General features: G+C 40.8%; 1 protein-coding gene across 1 annotated transcript in view; it reads left to right on the forward strand.

Annotated features, from left to right (window-relative positions):
- Positions 1–12,494, forward strand: part of KLHL42 (kelch like family member 42) — a 22,799-nt gene extending 10,305 nt beyond the window's left edge. Inside the window, exons 3-5 of the mRNA XM_019474439.1 lie at positions 8–864; positions 8,162–8,355; positions 11,859–12,494. Coding sequence (XP_019329984.1) covers positions 8–864; positions 8,162–8,355; positions 11,859–12,310 — 1,503 coding nt within the window. The 3' untranslated portion in view covers positions 12,311–12,494. The remainder of the gene's footprint in view (positions 1–7; positions 865–8,161; positions 8,356–11,858) is intronic.
- The last annotated feature ends 3,818 nt before the right edge of the window (positions 12,495–16,312 follow it).

The raw sequence follows: 16,312 nt of genomic DNA on the forward strand, positions 1-16,312 counted from the left end.
GGAAGAGGAGGAGGAAGGGGAAGAAGGGGATGGGGCCGGTGCGGGGGAGGAGGTGGTGCAGATCCGGCTGGGGGACAAGTGCTACCCGGTGTGCAAGAGGAAGCTGATCGAGCAGAGTGACTATTTCCGAGCCCTCTACCGCTCGGGCATGCGGGAGGCGGGGCAGGGCCAGGAGGAGCAGCTGCTGCGCGGGGGTCTGAGCGCTCTGGGGCTGGAGCTGGTGCTGGACTTCATCAACACTTCCTGCCTGGCCAGGCTGGAGCAGGAGGAGGGGGGCGATGAGGAGCCCCCTTTGCTGGAGGAGCTGGTGGAGGCCGCTTCCTACCTGCAGGTCACCCCCTTGCTCCGCCTGCTCCTGTCCCAGGTGAGGCTGGGCAACTGCTTCGAGCTGCACCGCCTGGCTCAGGTCTACGGTCTCCAGGACTTGCACGATGCCTGTCTAGACTTCATGGCCACCCATTACCATCAGGTGCTGCGGAGGCCCGATGCCCGGCCACATCTCCTCCTGCCCCATGCTCTCCAGCAGCACTTGAAGGAGAGGCGGATGCGGGGCACCGCCACCCTCGTGGCCATCGGGGACTTCATGGGTGCCTCCTCCCTGGGCCTGCCTCCGGGCTGTCACCCTCAGGTGGAAGCCCCCTGGTCTATGCTGAGGTATGATGAGGAAGCACAGAGGTGGCTGCCCCTGGCCAACAACCTGCCCCCTGATCTGGTGAACGTCCGAGGCTATGGGTCGGCGACGCTGGACAACTACCTGTTCATCGTCGGGGGCTACAGGATCACCAGCCAGGAGATTTCGGCTGCTCATTGTTACAACCCTTGCCTAAACGAATGGAGTCAGCTGGCTTCAATGAACCAGAAGAGGTAACCCCTGCTCCCTGAAATACACGTGTGTCCATGTATATTGTCAAAATAGACCCTGTTGAGTCACGTGGTGTTGGCTGGACTCAACGTTACGAGAAGTGATTCAGACCTGTCTCTGTGCCGTGAATCACCCATGGCTCTTGCATCATGTGGTGGGAAGGACCGCAGCATTTGGCGATGGCTTGGCAGCATGCCACCGGATAGGCCTGGCAAACCTTGTCTTTACCGGCAACAGTCATCCCACCGCAGCACAACGCTGCTGCCTCTCTCCTGCTTAGGGGCCCCCTCTGCATGGCGCGGGGAGCTGCTGTGGCAAGGGGAGGGTGAGGAGGACGGGACTTTGTTGCCTAAATGCTGGTGGTTAAGGCCTCAGCTGTGGGAGAACATGAGCTAGGCGTCAGCAGAGGAGGACTGTGCTACAGCTCTCTGCCATGTGTGATCATTCACCTTGATGTGAAACGGTGGTGGGCTCCTGCTTTTCATTTAAATTGCAGTATACAAGGAGCCAGTCTCTCCAAACAGCTGTCTTGCTGGTAGTAGAAATTCTCCCTAAAATAACAAAGACTAAAAAAAAAAAAAACAAACTTCTCTTACTTTCTTTGTGGTGTATTTTAACTCCAGTACTGTACGTGACAAGAATTTTTCTGCTCTTAGTGGAGGTGTACAGTCTATCAGAGCTAGAGGTGGCTGAAAAATTTCAGTTGGAGCAGTTTTTCATTGGTTTGTACTTTCATAAAAATCTGAATGTTTTGTAGGCCTGCATCTCAGGGAAATATTAACCAGAAAAACATCAGGAAGATTGTGAGAACTTTCTCACTTTGTGAGAATGTTTTGATCTGGGAAACGGTCATCATTTTGACAATTTTGCTTTTCCCTCTATCCTTTTGAATTGTTTGTTTGACATTTATGTTTAAGTTAGCATTCAGAAACACTTGTATAATTTATGTTTGAAAGAATAATAGGGAGCTAGCCTTCAGGGAGACCCAAGAAGAGAGGCCATATCCCTGGTCAAGGTTGTGGCTGCTCTACCTTAATCACACTGCAGGGTTATCAAAACAAAGCCTTTCACTTCACTGAAACAAAATGTTTCTGTTATCCAAAGTGAACTTCCTCATTGTTTCCATTTTAGAAAAAGTGTTTAAATTTTTATCGTCTCTGTAAGAAGCAAGGAGGCAGAAATTCACTGTAGAATGGAAATTCTCCTCTCCATCCAGTAAATTCAAGGAGCACCCAGAGACCCAACCATTGGCATAAATGCTTTGTATCTGGGTAATAAAACTGCAGCCTCTGTTCCAGTCTCTGTTTAGCTGTTGCCAGCTAAAACACCTCAAAACAGGGGTTTGACCTAAAATTAGTTCTTTCCCATTTCACTCTTTTTTTTTTTTTTTCCATTTCTTGTGGCATTGTGAGAATTTCACTTAAATGATTGCCTCTATAATCAGTCATCAGAATTGATTGGAAACAATTTTTTTCATTATTTCTGGCTTCTTGAAACGGTGTTGCGAAAAATTTCATCTGTAAAATGAGTGTTTAGCTTTTAAACACTGCAAACTCCTTTTCTTGCAGACATTTCTTAGAGCCTGAGCCTATAAGCAGTCTTCACCAAGGCGCCTGTGGGAACTGAGATGTTTTAGGAGGCCTTGCTTGGGCAGTCTTGCCTACGTGAGCATGATTGAGAGCACATTGGCCTCGGTAGGAAAGGATGATGGGGTCAGCCCACACAGCGTCTCCTATGGAAATTAACTTAAACATAGAAGTCCCACATTGATCAAGTTACGAGGTTTTGGCATTGGTTTGTGTGATGTGTATAGCAAAAGAGATGTTATTATGTGCAATGATTCTGCAGCATGGCGAATGAGGGCTTTTTAAAAAATGCTTTCTCGAGGCCCTTTTTTCACCTTATGACCTGACTGTTCAAACTCTAGATCAGCCTTTTTCCCTCCACACTTTCCCTTTATTCTAGGATATACAATCATCATATCTGAAATAAACACGTGGATATTTTCTCCTTATACTGCTATTTTCAACTGCACTGCCATACCAACTTAATCTTGAAGCCCATCACAGGTGACAGCAAGGTATCCCTTAGCACAGAATTTCACATTGGCCATTTATAGCAGAAAAGTAGTATGTGAATGGTTATTTTTGGAATAGTCTCTATTCTTACATTTCATGGTAGTTATTTCAGGTCAAAAATGCCTCTAGATTGCAAGGTTGCAAGTGAGTATGTTGCTCTCTGAATCGTAAACAGGGGAAGTTTTTTTTCATGGAAGCTCTGCTGACCCCTTCATAAAAGATGCTTTTGACTTTTAACATCTTCATGGAGTCTCGACTCTGAAGTTATTAATTATTTTTTTTTTTCTATATGACATAACATTTCAGCTCTTTGATGACCAGTTTGACATTTAGTGGCCAGAACACGGGAAGGGATGGCCTGTGCCATAGGAGCCAAGAGCAGGGAGATTTTTAGGATCAGGGAGTTTGCATTCAACAGGAACGGCACTGATGCCTGTCTGCCGCACAGATGTGCTGCAATTAGATCTGCACTTTGCTCGGCATTGTATTTTTAGTTTGTTATGCTGTGGTAAAAGAAGCAGAGCAGTTGCCCAACGTGCTGCTTAGGAATTACAGTCATGTGACTGTCTGCCAAATGAATTTATGTCAGCTGATATAATTACAACCCATGGATGAATTTTTTGCATACCTTGAGGGAGGGTTCTAGTTCCCACTGAAGTTGGTTTGACTTCAGACAACATTTTAAGAGTATCTGGATCTGGCCTGTATGAATAGATGCATATGTTGGCCTCAAGAGAATTCTGAGGAGTTATGGAAATAATTGCGCTGATTTGCTGTTAATATAAGAAGCTCTCTGTCCTCAACAAACCTTGTAAATGCTATGATATTTTTATCTTTAATTATTTCCATTACTATAATATAGAATCCCAGGATGCTGGGATTCTCTACACATGCGTAGATGAAATAGTCCCAACTTACTTCTAAGTAGAAGACAAAAGCCATCAGATGTATACTGAATACTTAGCAGTATTCTGGTTTAGGTTATAGCTGTTAGCTTTCTTTCTAGATGTAGAGGTCTTATTACTGTAGTTTCACATTTCTTCACAATAGGTAACTCCTGTATATTATTCTTGTGATGCCCACATAAGCTTGAGAAAGTGTTATTCCCTATTTATACATACACAAGGGAGATAAAATAATTTCCTCAGGCTCATATAGGAAGCCTGTGACTGAGTCTGGAATTTCTCATCATCTGCGGGCTAAATCCGGTGCTGGTCACAAATAGTCCATAAAAGATCACAGTTTCTAGATCTTTTAATTCTAGAGATATTGCTGTACTTGGAATAGTGTCTTCAGAGAACTACCTGGGCTTTTTTTGTGAAAGAAACCTAATGTAAATGTTGCCCAAGGCCACTTGTGGTCTTTGGGGACAGGAAGGTAACAAGGCGCATTGGGGACTGTTCAAGTAATGCCCTTCAATACATTTCCATCCTTTTCTTTAAATTGATGCTGTCAGTTGAAATTTGCTATTTAAAAATAATATACTCATAGGATTTCTACTGCATGTGCCAGTTACAGCTGTATATTCCACTTTTATTTTCCTTCAGAACACTCATGGCAGGTAAATCATCCAGGCTTGGAAGACCCTTAAAAGCCCCTGGCTGGGATTACACACATGCACGTGGAACATAGTTTTTGTGAGCAATCTGTGCCTGAACTGCTGCCACTCTGAGCACTCTTGCAGGAATATAGGAGAGGAAGCTCCTGGGGAACGGTAGTGGTTTATGAGACCTTCTCTTTCCGCATTTTTTAATTTTTTTTTTTTTCCCCACTCAAAATTCCTCTGTGTTGGGGGAAAATATACTTTTCAAAAATTTTTAAGTTAGAAATATTCACGTCACATTTATCACAAATGTATCACACGCTTCCAAAGCTAAAGGTTGGATGCAGTGTGCTCTGCAGACTCATATAAGGAATGTAAAAAAAAAAAAAAAGTGGTTCATGCAAAAAGTGTAAAAAGCTTTGGAATTGCCTTCGTAACGGTGCTTTCATGATTCTTCGTCTCTGTTGTAAATGCTTTAACTCTAGAATAAAGAAGTCATGTGATTTGTGAGAAATGTTAAGGTTAAAGTTGATCATTTGGCAGGAGGGAACCACAGGTTCGTTAGTCCAACCCTCCTGCTCTACAGCAGGACCGAGCTTACCTTGCAAATATGTGTCTAACTTGTTCTTGAAATCCTCCAGCAATGTAGATTTGCTCTCCTTCCTCCTTCCTCCCAGGTAACTTTTTTCCCATGTTTACCTACCCCTCTGATCAGGAAGTCCTCTCTAATATCTATGCTAACTTTTTCTTGTTGTATACTAAATGAACGATACCTGTCAGTGAACGAGAAGAATGCTTGCTGTCCTCTTTATAGCCACTTTCATAGTGGTCTCCTACAGATACATCTATGGCTGTTAATGCAATCCAGAACAATGTAGGTTTTTTCTGCAAGTTGTTGAATGTTGTCTTGTATTCGGAAAGCTATGCGCTCTGACCCCCAGATCCTATGCATTTGTGCATTAATTTTTCTTCCTTCCTGCATATAGTGCTTTGCACTTGTCTTTATTGAATGAAAAATGTTGTATTCTGAACTATGATAAAACCCCACAGCTTACTCTTGCTTGTGTTCCGGGGGTTCCTTTCAGAGGAAACGAGGGACATCAGAAGACAGATCATACCCGGTCTTGTCCCAACAAGAAGGGTATGCACTAGGCCTGGCATTTGGAAAGTACTTTTGATCCCCCAAGTTTAGATAACTCACTGATGTGAGTGGAGTTGTATTGCAGTTGAATCTGATGGACTGTTCAGCTCTGTTGTTTCCAAGCTGTAGTCCATGGAACAGTTGTCAGTTGTGGAGAGCTGGCTGGTTGCTCAGTGTTTGCTTTCCTTGTTTCCAGCTGCTCCAACACATTAAAAGAGTATAAAAATACACTAAATATTTCCTAGTGTTCACTCTCCATAAAAACACCTGCTCTTATTGGCATGGAAAGGTGAATGGCAGAAGTTTTTCATAACATATTGAGCCATTGTCCAAACTTTCATATGAAGAGTGCTGATGGGTACTTAGGGGCTACTTTTGAGTAAAATGAACCTTATAGTTAACGTGTTCCATAAATCTGAGGTACTTCCACTGCACGTCATCCATTTTAACAAGTGTTGGAAGTGGTTAAATGACTGACACAAATGTACGTGGCCTCCTTCTAGAAGAATTGAAGTTGAAAGTTTTGCCGTACATCTTTCACCGGATAGTTTTCCCTGTGCTGCAAGAAGCAGTTCAGTGATACGAAGGCCATCAAGCAAGAACTGTATAAATTACCTCCATTCAGATAAAATAGTAAGAGGCTACAATTAGAAGGTAACTAGAGAAGCACGTGTGACTTAGGAAACCTGAATTCTTTAATGTTCAGACACTACACACTTGTTTAGTTAATTCATGTCCTCTGTGGCAGAACTTTTAGCATGTTTATAAAGTGGCCAGAAGATCTTAGATTAGGGAAAAGCTATCTGTGTGCATGTGAACTCATTTTATAAGCAAAAAACCCTGCGCCATCTCCATCATAGTCACAGAGTTACAGGCTTTCTAACATACTTTAGATTTTAAAGAATTGCTTGGAAAATGCATTTATATTTTGTGGTTTTGTCCCTCTGTTAATTTGTGGATTTTTTTTTTCCCCACTGTAACTTTTAGAACAGGTACATTGCTTTGAAAATCATAATGTTTTGCAAGTAATTATCCTCATTTCATACCCACTATTGATTGCCATGTTATTCTGGATTCCCTAAGATGGAAAACATAATTGCTGTAGAGAGGAGATGAACAGAGTGACCTAATCGTAAATGTCAGCAAAAAAAAAAAGAATAAAAAGCAATTAATTCCTTCAAAGGAGCATTTTAGTTTCCAAAGCTATATCAGGATGACAAGAACAAAATGATTCCATCTGGAAACAAATTCTTTTTCCAAATATATTTAATAAAAATAAATTGCAGGGCAGTCTGCTGCTAGGCAGGGTTCATTTTGTCCAGACAAAATCCTGCAAAACTACTTAGCGGTAAGTTTTGAACCTTGGATTCATGCAGAGCGAAACTCGCTTTACTGCTCAGCAGGCCAATGCAAGTCTAAAGCACCACTTCAGTTTTACAGACATAACACAGTTCCCCATTTGGCTTTATGCTGAGCTGGTGCACTCCAATGACTTTCACACATTTAGTTAATTGGGATACTGCATGGAAAGATCTCGATTTGGCTCAGCAGTAGAGAAGGAACAGTCTTTCTAGGCAATGAGACTGTTTCTGAAGAGAGGAAGAGCTCATCTCTTATTAGACCAGCTTCTATAGCTGGAAGGCATAGCTGAGCATGCAAGCCCTCTGACTTCAAGCCCTCCAATTTCCTCCTACAGACTTGCGCCTTTAACATCCATAGACCATTTGTTTCTGCCTATATTATCTTAAAAGTGTAAGCTGTAAGGCTTCTTGCGCTTCAATAATTAGAAAGTTGCCCTTTGCCATGCGTGAAATATAACAGCACAATGGAACAGAGTAAGAAATAAAAGAACAGGGCATTGCCTGTGGAGTGCAATGCATTTTGTTCAACCATGAGTGGAACATTCATTCACAGATATATCTTGCTTCAGTGGGACGGACGATGTATTTAGTAGTTTAATGCTGAATAAGGTACACGGGTTTTTCTCTTCCTTCTTTTGCAGAACATGATTCAATGTGTACCGCTTTAAATTTCTATTTATTAGGGTTATTAAAGAGATTCTATATTACAGACTAAGATGAGTACACATTCTTAGGCATTCATCAAATCCTGTTTGAAATTTCTGCGATTTTAACTAAAATAATATCCTTGACTGTGTGTATATATAATACGTTTTTCTCTACTAAAGGTACTTTACTAAAAGCCTAGTAAAAATGAGACATCTACTGAACACATTAGTTAACTAAACATTTAGAGCTCAAACTGTGACAGATTGAGATCCAAAATAAAATATTCATCAGCCTCAGCATCAATATCATTAACATCCAGAATGTCACTGGTTACTGTCCTAAGTAATTACAGTGTAATTACAGAATTTTGGCCTTGCACAGAGGGTTTAGATGCTGTAATATATGAAGTGATGGTGCAAGTTTTAAGTGATGATGAGTATGTTGTAGCCTGGATAGGAAGAACTTTCTCTGCTATATTTTTCTGTACATCTATTTAACCTATTTCAATGCTGCAATCTTTTCTTTCAGGTCCAATTTTAAGCTTTTGGCTGTAAGTGGAAAGCTCTATGCCATCGGTGGTCAATCCCTTTCCAACGTGGAGTGCTATAACCCAGAAAATGACTGGTGGAATTTCGTAGCATCCATGCCAAACCCTCTTGCAGAATTCTCAGCTTGCGAGTGCAAGGGCAAGATCTATGTTATCGGAGGATACACTACACGAGGTAGAAAGCTTGCTTTTACTCCCCCCCCCCCCCATTTTCTATACACCACACCACTCTGACCACACATTGTTGCCATCTTCTCTTTTTCAGGAAACCTTTTGAACTGATATAGAAAGCTGCATAATACTCATTAGAACATGTAGAAATAAATCACTGGCAGAAAATAATTGTCAAATGAAAAAAAAAAAAATTAGCCCTGTCATACAGGAATCAGATTTTTTTTTTTCCAGGGCTTACATGGACTTGGGGCTCTGCTATTCTGAGGGAACAGACTGATGGGTACTTCAGCACCCAGCTTAGCCCTCCTTTTTTTAGATTTTGATCATACGGTAGAAAGAGAGGTCTCAACAGATACACTTTGTTTAATTTTTAAATACCTGGTTTAGACTGTCAGGAAGAAAAATATGAAGAAAATATCTGCCTGCGTTAGTATTTCTCATGTATTAATAGATGTCACGATCCTTTCACATTTCAGTGTTTCACAGGCAAATTCAAGCTATAGGTAAGATATTCAGTCTTACGGAATACCATTTTCTCAGAGTTCTAGAAGTCAATTTTTTTTCATGTCAAATGTTTAGTATTTACCAGGATTTCCTAAATTTAAATTCCTATCTCTAGGCCTTTGTCCACTTCATTTGACCACAGTAGTTTTAAACTTTTTTCCAAAGCATTTTGTCAGTCCATTCTGACCCAGAACCTGGTGGCTTCACTGAGCAAAACAAAAGATAGCGGAGTGCTTGTGTCCATATGGGGGGCCATGCTGTGGTGTGCTCTGCAGTCCCAGTCCTCTGGTCATCCCCACTAAAGGATCTGTTGGGGTGCATTGTGCTCCCTGATGTCCAGCACTAGGACTGAAGGATGTCTGGCACACAACACTTGCTGTGCTGAAAAGTCAGACCCAAGGGGAAACATCCTTTGAGACAAGAGAACAAAGAGAAGGGGCTGAAACAGAGAGTAGTGGGAAAACTTGTCTCTGGAGACCGGAGTTAGAGTTTTTGTCATTTTTATCTAGAGAAAGAGAAAGAAGTGGTAAGAAGAAAAAGCTCTGGTTTGGTTAATAGTGCTATTAGATTACGGGAGTGGCAGCTTTTCTCCTACATCCCCTGCACTTTGCAAGTTCCTTTTCTGGTGCTTGTGCTGTTCTTTCTTCAGGCTGCCTACTCCTGGTGTCATGGATAGGAAGATCAGCATGTTGCTGATGCAGGTCCTGTTCCCTTAAAATTCATTAACAAAGCTTAAGTAGTCAGGATTGCTGCCCTGTGTCGAGCTCCTTATTCAGTACTTATTACCTGTGGTTTCAGTTGAAGAAGGATAGTCAGTGAGTTACCTCTTGCTTATTCCACACCTCAGGGGATTGCCACTGACCTTCAGGCCTCTGTCTTTTCCTAGATCTTTTCTTAGGTCTTTTCCTAAAGGCCGTTTTTAATGGAAACGGGCTAGTAAAACAGTATAAAGTTGTAAGCAGTGGATAAGTAGCACATTTAGGCTCATGTTTAAATCCAAGACCTTTCAGGACAACAAATGCCTGTGCTTGTTGTAAATAAAGATCCTTTCCTCAATGAGGGTCTAGAATCAGTTTTTCTGTGACACCTTGGCTTAGGACAGCTATCGGACTTAGAAACCAGAATTGCTGCAATCACACTGGTGATTTACCTTCCAAGTTATGCAGTTGTTGGAGGGTGTTAAGGCATAACTATCTGAGAGGTGCTGAGGTTCATTTGCTCTTTCACTACATTCACTAAATAAAACACATGCAGCAATTAATATGTAATTTTTTTTTAGTATTTCTGCATATACCTCAGTAAGACTGTAGTTTAGTTTTGGTAGGTTTTGTGGATTATTTTTTTGATCTGTGTAGAGCCTTCTCCTGAGACTACACTTTCCAAAAGATAGTAGGATCTGGAATTTCCCACTGTAAATTATAATGACACTTCTTGAATAAAAAGCCTCCTTCCAGTTCTCAGCTCTCACTTGTGAACCTAGATCCTAATAGAAACTCCATGTTAGGTACTGTAATGTTCATGTTTTTATTGGTTTTTTTTTTGTTTCAGTGGATATAAAAGACCCAGGCTCTGGACTGAGCAAATGAGGGCCATATCGCAATAGACTTCCATTTCATATGCACCCTCTTAAACCATAGCACTTTTTACCTGGGAAGATTACTGCTATAGATAGGCATAGAAAATTACTAGAGATGCTGGGATTTCGCCCCCCCCCAATGAGTCAGAGAAAGATACATTGTAGACAAAGATCATCTATATGTAGAGCTTTGATCGGCAATTTCATGAAGCACTGCCATGATATTTTTCCTCTTTTTTCCTTTATTTCACATGGATTAGGTGTTCAGGAAGGCAATGTACAGTAATAAGCAATGACTGAAAGTCATCAGAGTGCAAGCAAATGCTATAGCAGCACCTCCCTAATCATGCTACTAATGCACTTCATTCATATTTATGGCTATTTATACCTGTGCCCTTACATAACTTGTCAGTATGTCACTGTCCGCTGTTCCACTTGGGAGCTCATCTGGAGATCGTCATGCAGGATAGACTTGTAATATGGAGCAGATTTTATTAAAAGACCAGGCTGGAGTCTGCAAACCGGTTGCTGCTTGTCACTTGAGTTTGGATTTAAGCTCAGGTCTCCAGAGATTGAAACTGAATTTACTAGCTAACGAGTCCTGTGCATTCTGTGCTAATTTAGTGAAGCCTTGGACACAGCCAGGCTCTCCACTGCACCATAAATCAGGGTGGTATTGTAACAATTTTGTAGAATAACAGTACTGCAAACACATGCATCCACTGAATTGTAACTGAAGTGTAGCCAGGGCTTCAGCTTTTTTCTGTGCCTCTGTCTGATGCCGGAGCATGGAGTTCCTGGTTCTTAAATGATTTTGACAATGTGTATTTCTCTCTTTATGAGGTACTGAACATGTGCCCTTAGGTCATCCATGCCACTTGCTGAAATGTAGCTAGCTTTATGAATTTTATTCCATAAAACTTTGATTTATGGAATGAAATGCAGAGTATCAAAGTTAAGCTTGGATGATAAATCATCACTTGACATCCATTAATGAAGCATACTGTGTTCATGATAATTTGATTCATCTGTGACCACTGTTGGAGAGCAGAATATTGCTCCATTTCCCTTTTCATAAAAAATTCTTGCATAACAATCAGAGACAAAATTAAAGGCGTAAGTTAAAAGGTGGGGATTACTCTACTAAAATCTGCATCCCCAGACCATTTGCATCATGTAATGTGCCAGAAGCAGCTTAATTTTTCCCTCTGCAAAGGAACAGAATGCTCAAATTTTATTGTCAAGGGCAAAGACTTGGAGTTCTCAATAATCAATATTTCTTCCCTGGTCTACTATGCTTTTGCACTGTAATACATTGGCAATCTGTAATAATGGCGGATACAGTTTGTAGGGAGGAATAATCCTCCTCCATGAGTACCTTCTAATATATTTATTTATTTGTAAATATCTCTCCTCTGTTTCAGACAGGAATATGAACATTTTGCAGTACTGTCCCACTTCTGATTCCTGGACCAACTTTGAACTTTGTGATGTCCATGTTCGCAAACAACAGATGCTCTCTGTTGAAGAAACTATATATCTGGTAGGGGGTTGTATTCATGAACTTGGACCAAACCAAAAATCCAGCCAAAGTGAGGACGCGTTAACTGTGCAGTCTTACAACATTGCTACCAAAGAATGGCTCTACCTCAAAGAGAACACATCAAAATCGGGTCTTAACTTGACTTGCACTCTCCACAATGATGGAGTCTATATATTGAGTAGGGATATTACTTTATCTACAAGCTTGGAGCACCGTGTTTTTCTTAAGTATAATATATTTACGGACAGTTGGGAGTCATTAAGACGCTTTCCAGCCTTTGGGCAAAACATGCTGATCTGTTCTATGTATTTGCCTGATGCGCGAGAAGTGTGACAGCATCAGGTTTTTCTTTTCAGCTCATTAATCATTCTTTGAAGAAATATTTCTCCCTCTAAATAATTCCAGTTTCAGAATGTAATGTGGTTGCATAATGTAGGCATAAAATACTGATTCTGTTCTTTAAAAAAGTTGCAAAATCCAATATTAAGAGAAATGCTTCCAGAAACAGTTTTAGGATTTCAGTTTAAAAATTTTATTGCTTTGGATTTAAATTTTGACAGGTATTGGATACCAGGAGTATACATGATAAAAATGGAAATAATTCAATAAAGTAAATAATAAGTCGAAGGAAAATCACAGAGAGAATGATTTCTTTTAAAATGCAGTTTTTACTCAAACTGTGTCCTGTCAAATGTACAATGTTTAAAGTTGTTTATACTATCACATTTTTATCTCTTTTATGGTAACAAGTGAGATTCTCAAAGGTGCCAGCAATCGGGGTACCATAAAGAAATAAATCTTCCTCTGAATTATTTGTAATTAAATGCTTTGCCAGGGACTGGGAGTAATTGCCTAAAGGCTAATGGTTGCTGGTTGGATACTAGATGCTCCGTTAATGGAAGTTGGCAGCATTTATTGCTACCCATTAAGATAGAGGTAAAAAGACCATAAATTCAAATGGGGAAGTTTGCTCATCTTCAGAAAGGTTGTAAGCTTTAGTTACCTTGTTGTATTCCGTAGTACTGAGTGTTAAAGATCAAATTATAGTTGGCAACAAGGTGCATGTTAGGAAAATGTGCATGAGCACATGCGAGGGTGATTCTGCACCAGGCACATCCTGCTTGGTAACAGCCACCCAGGACATCCATCACTTGGTATGGAAGGGTTGATTCGTGTAAATGACTTCCTGCCAACACCACCCAAAGCAGGTGCACATGAATGTTGGCTCTTTCTTGTGTTACCAGGAGCTTGACAGAGATTACCTCAAGTTTGCCACCCAAAGTTGTTAGTTTCTACAAAGAGCATGGTAAGATGGTCACCATGAATACTCCTTTGTGGGGATTCAGGAATAGATACTCTGGGAGCTTCTCCCAGTTCCTGCCTATTGCCTGAGAGAATTATAATAATGATTGCCCCCTTTTAAGAACTTAGCTACAAAAAGAAGCGTCTTCTGAAGGCACCTGCCCAGGTGTGGAATGTGTGTCCTCGCGACAGGAAAAGGAGGTGATCTTGGTCACCATGGGAAGGTTTCACTGTGGCTGCCTTTAGGGAAGAGGTAACCAAATTAGACATGTGCTGAACACATTGCAGGGATTCTGGTTCTGCACCAGCTGTTTCTCCACATGAGAAGACAAGAGATTTAATTCACCTGAACAGTTTCCTAGTATGTGGAGTTGTCTTCTTTTTTTTAACTTGGAATTCAGGAATCTGAATCTTCTTTTGAAGATACGTGCCCGCTGTACAGCAAAGGAGGAGGCAGCAATGTTTCCCTCAAGGTTCTTTTAACTCCCTGCTTCTCCATGGATTTGCGTGAAATCAGTGCTGACTGAGCTATCAGACTTGAAGTGCCTTGCCAATTACCTCCCACACATTCAGTGCTTAGGTGCATAATTTTGGTGCTTCTGATCATGCATAGCAACCCAAACAGAAAATTCCAGGAAACTCTTTGGTCCAGAATGAGGGCATTTGGGTTTGAACACTTTTAGGATACAGGTATTTTGGATATCCAAGATTTACCTTTTGGGTGGAATTTTTGCAGCCTGGCAAAGTATGTTATGCTTAGGCCCAAACTAGTGTCTACCATTCAGCTGTACACATGAATTTCATGAGTTAATCCTGTGATTATTCCTTTGAAAACACAATATGCTAGGCAGCTGTTCTCTTCTGACAGCAGTATCAGACCAAACAATGGCTCTTCTGCAATGAAGAAACAAGGTGACTTTCATAAGATTCTACTTTCAGAAGTGTTTTAGAATAAATATACGCAGTGTGTCAGTGTCTGGTGATAAATCATCTCAGTCACATTATTTTACCTGCTGTCCTTCATTTCTTTTTAGTTCCAGATTCAGTACCCTACAGTCATCCATAAGTCAACTCAGATCAATACTGGTGGAGGGAGGCACATCTGAGTTGCGGCATTCTCTTGCCTAGCAAATCAGCTCTGAAAACGCATCACTCCCAGATTTGCAAGTGTGGTATATCTAATCGAGTCCTTTCAAACCCATTCATTTCTTAGTGCAGTCGTCGTTCCAAAAGCTATGACATCATCTTTTAGGTGTGATCACTCTTTTTCACATGAGGCCTTTCCATACTGGGTTTATCTATGTTTTGGTTTCAGCTTCCAGTGATCAAGTGGAAAATCTGGAGAACCTGCTCAAATGTAAAAAAGAAAGACAGCTCAGACTGTAAATAATCAGACCCTTTTGTCAATCCACAGTGCAAATTCCTTATATACTGACATCTAACAGTACTAGAATCACAAATCAAAACTGGTGTTGAATTTAGTGGGAGCACCAGACTGTAATAATCTAAATGGACTGTATTACTACAGGCTGAAATAAATACAATTTTCTCAGACAAAATTCATTACAGAAAGGTATGCTATATGGGTGGCCCTCATACCTCAGGAAAAAACCCAAACACTGTAATGACTGTCCCATGCCCTTTCATTTTTTTTCTACAACTAATATTTCGCATAAGGCACTGTTGGGCAGCTTCTGCCCTTTGGGGCAAGGAAAACTGGTTGAGAGTCACTAACAGAATAATTAAAAAGCTGCTTTTTAGCCAATGGAAATGTTCAGTGATTCCATCTGCTCTCTTTTCTTTGGTGGTGGGAGGAAAAAGATCCTTAACTTAAGGACTAATAAGCTTCTTTTGAATCACAACGATACAAACGTAGACCAAGGGGCCTTGCAGTCTGATCAACTGGAAATTCCGGTGTTATCCTGATACTGCTTCTAACTTACTGTGTGGGCTTGCAGAGATCACTCCACCTTCTTGCATCCCCAAATGTAACACATGAGTAGGAATGTTCATCGTGTGGGAACACAAATGGTTTGTCTGGTGTAGTAGTGTAGTGTTTGTAAGACATCTTGACCATGTCAAGAAGTACGTATATTCTCATTGTTGTAACTATTTACTTGGTTATTAAAACTGCTTCATGGCAAGTGGCAGGGTAGAAGGCAGCCAGTAATCTAATTTTGGTCTCTGCTAATTACTTTTATTTTGAACTGATGGCTATTTCCAGTCTGTTTCTTTGTTTCTTTTTTTTCAGTACCTAATAGCCTGTAGTTCTTCTAAGTTTCTTAGTCTTGGTGTTCTTAAGTCTGTATCCAAATTCAAAACTGCTGCTTTCCTGCTGTGTCTGGGTTATCCAGTGCTTACATATCCGCTATTCATCTTCTCTGTCTTGTGGACCAGTTCCGCTTGATACTGACCAGCAAAAGCTGACCATGGTAGAGGATGATCCCAAGTTGAAAGAAAGAACAGAGAGAACAACAGCCTCCAAAGTCCTGAGGGAGGAGTAAATGGAAAACTCTGGGAACTTTAGTCTCTTCTCATAAAATAGAGAAGTGTTTAAGAAGGTTGCTCACATCAAGGCTAAGAGAGAGCATAATAGTTTCTTCCTTTCTGGGAATGGTTTGTGGTTTTCAATGTGAAATAAGAGTTGTGTGGGGCTTAAGTTTAATCTCCCTAGCCAGTTTCCATAGGTTTCCCTTTCTGCCCTGTCGGCTGACCTTTCTTGGGCTTAATATCTGTGTTTTCCATTCTTTGAGGATTTTGCCTTTCCACATTAGTGTCCAGCCTGTTTTGCTGAAATTATATGGTAGCAGTCTGTTGGTCTTTTCTATTTGTTAGTCTGCTTTTCACACAGATCTGTGTCTGTCAATCACCATGATGAAAAAGTAAAGTAATTTGTAATTCAGGTTGAACCTTTTCATTTATTCAATTTTGGGCTCTTGGAAGAGAAGTCTACGAAGCTACAAATGTTTTGTTTCATTTAATCCTCATTTTAGTGAGAAATGATGCTATAGACATTCAGTTTGTGGAAATTGA

The sequence above is a fragment of the Aptenodytes forsteri genome, unplaced genomic scaffold (assembly GCF_000699145.1).
Source record: "Aptenodytes forsteri isolate BGI_AS27 unplaced genomic scaffold, ASM69914v1 Scaffold73, whole genome shotgun sequence".
NCBI lineage: Eukaryota > Metazoa > Chordata > Aves > Sphenisciformes > Spheniscidae > Aptenodytes > Aptenodytes forsteri.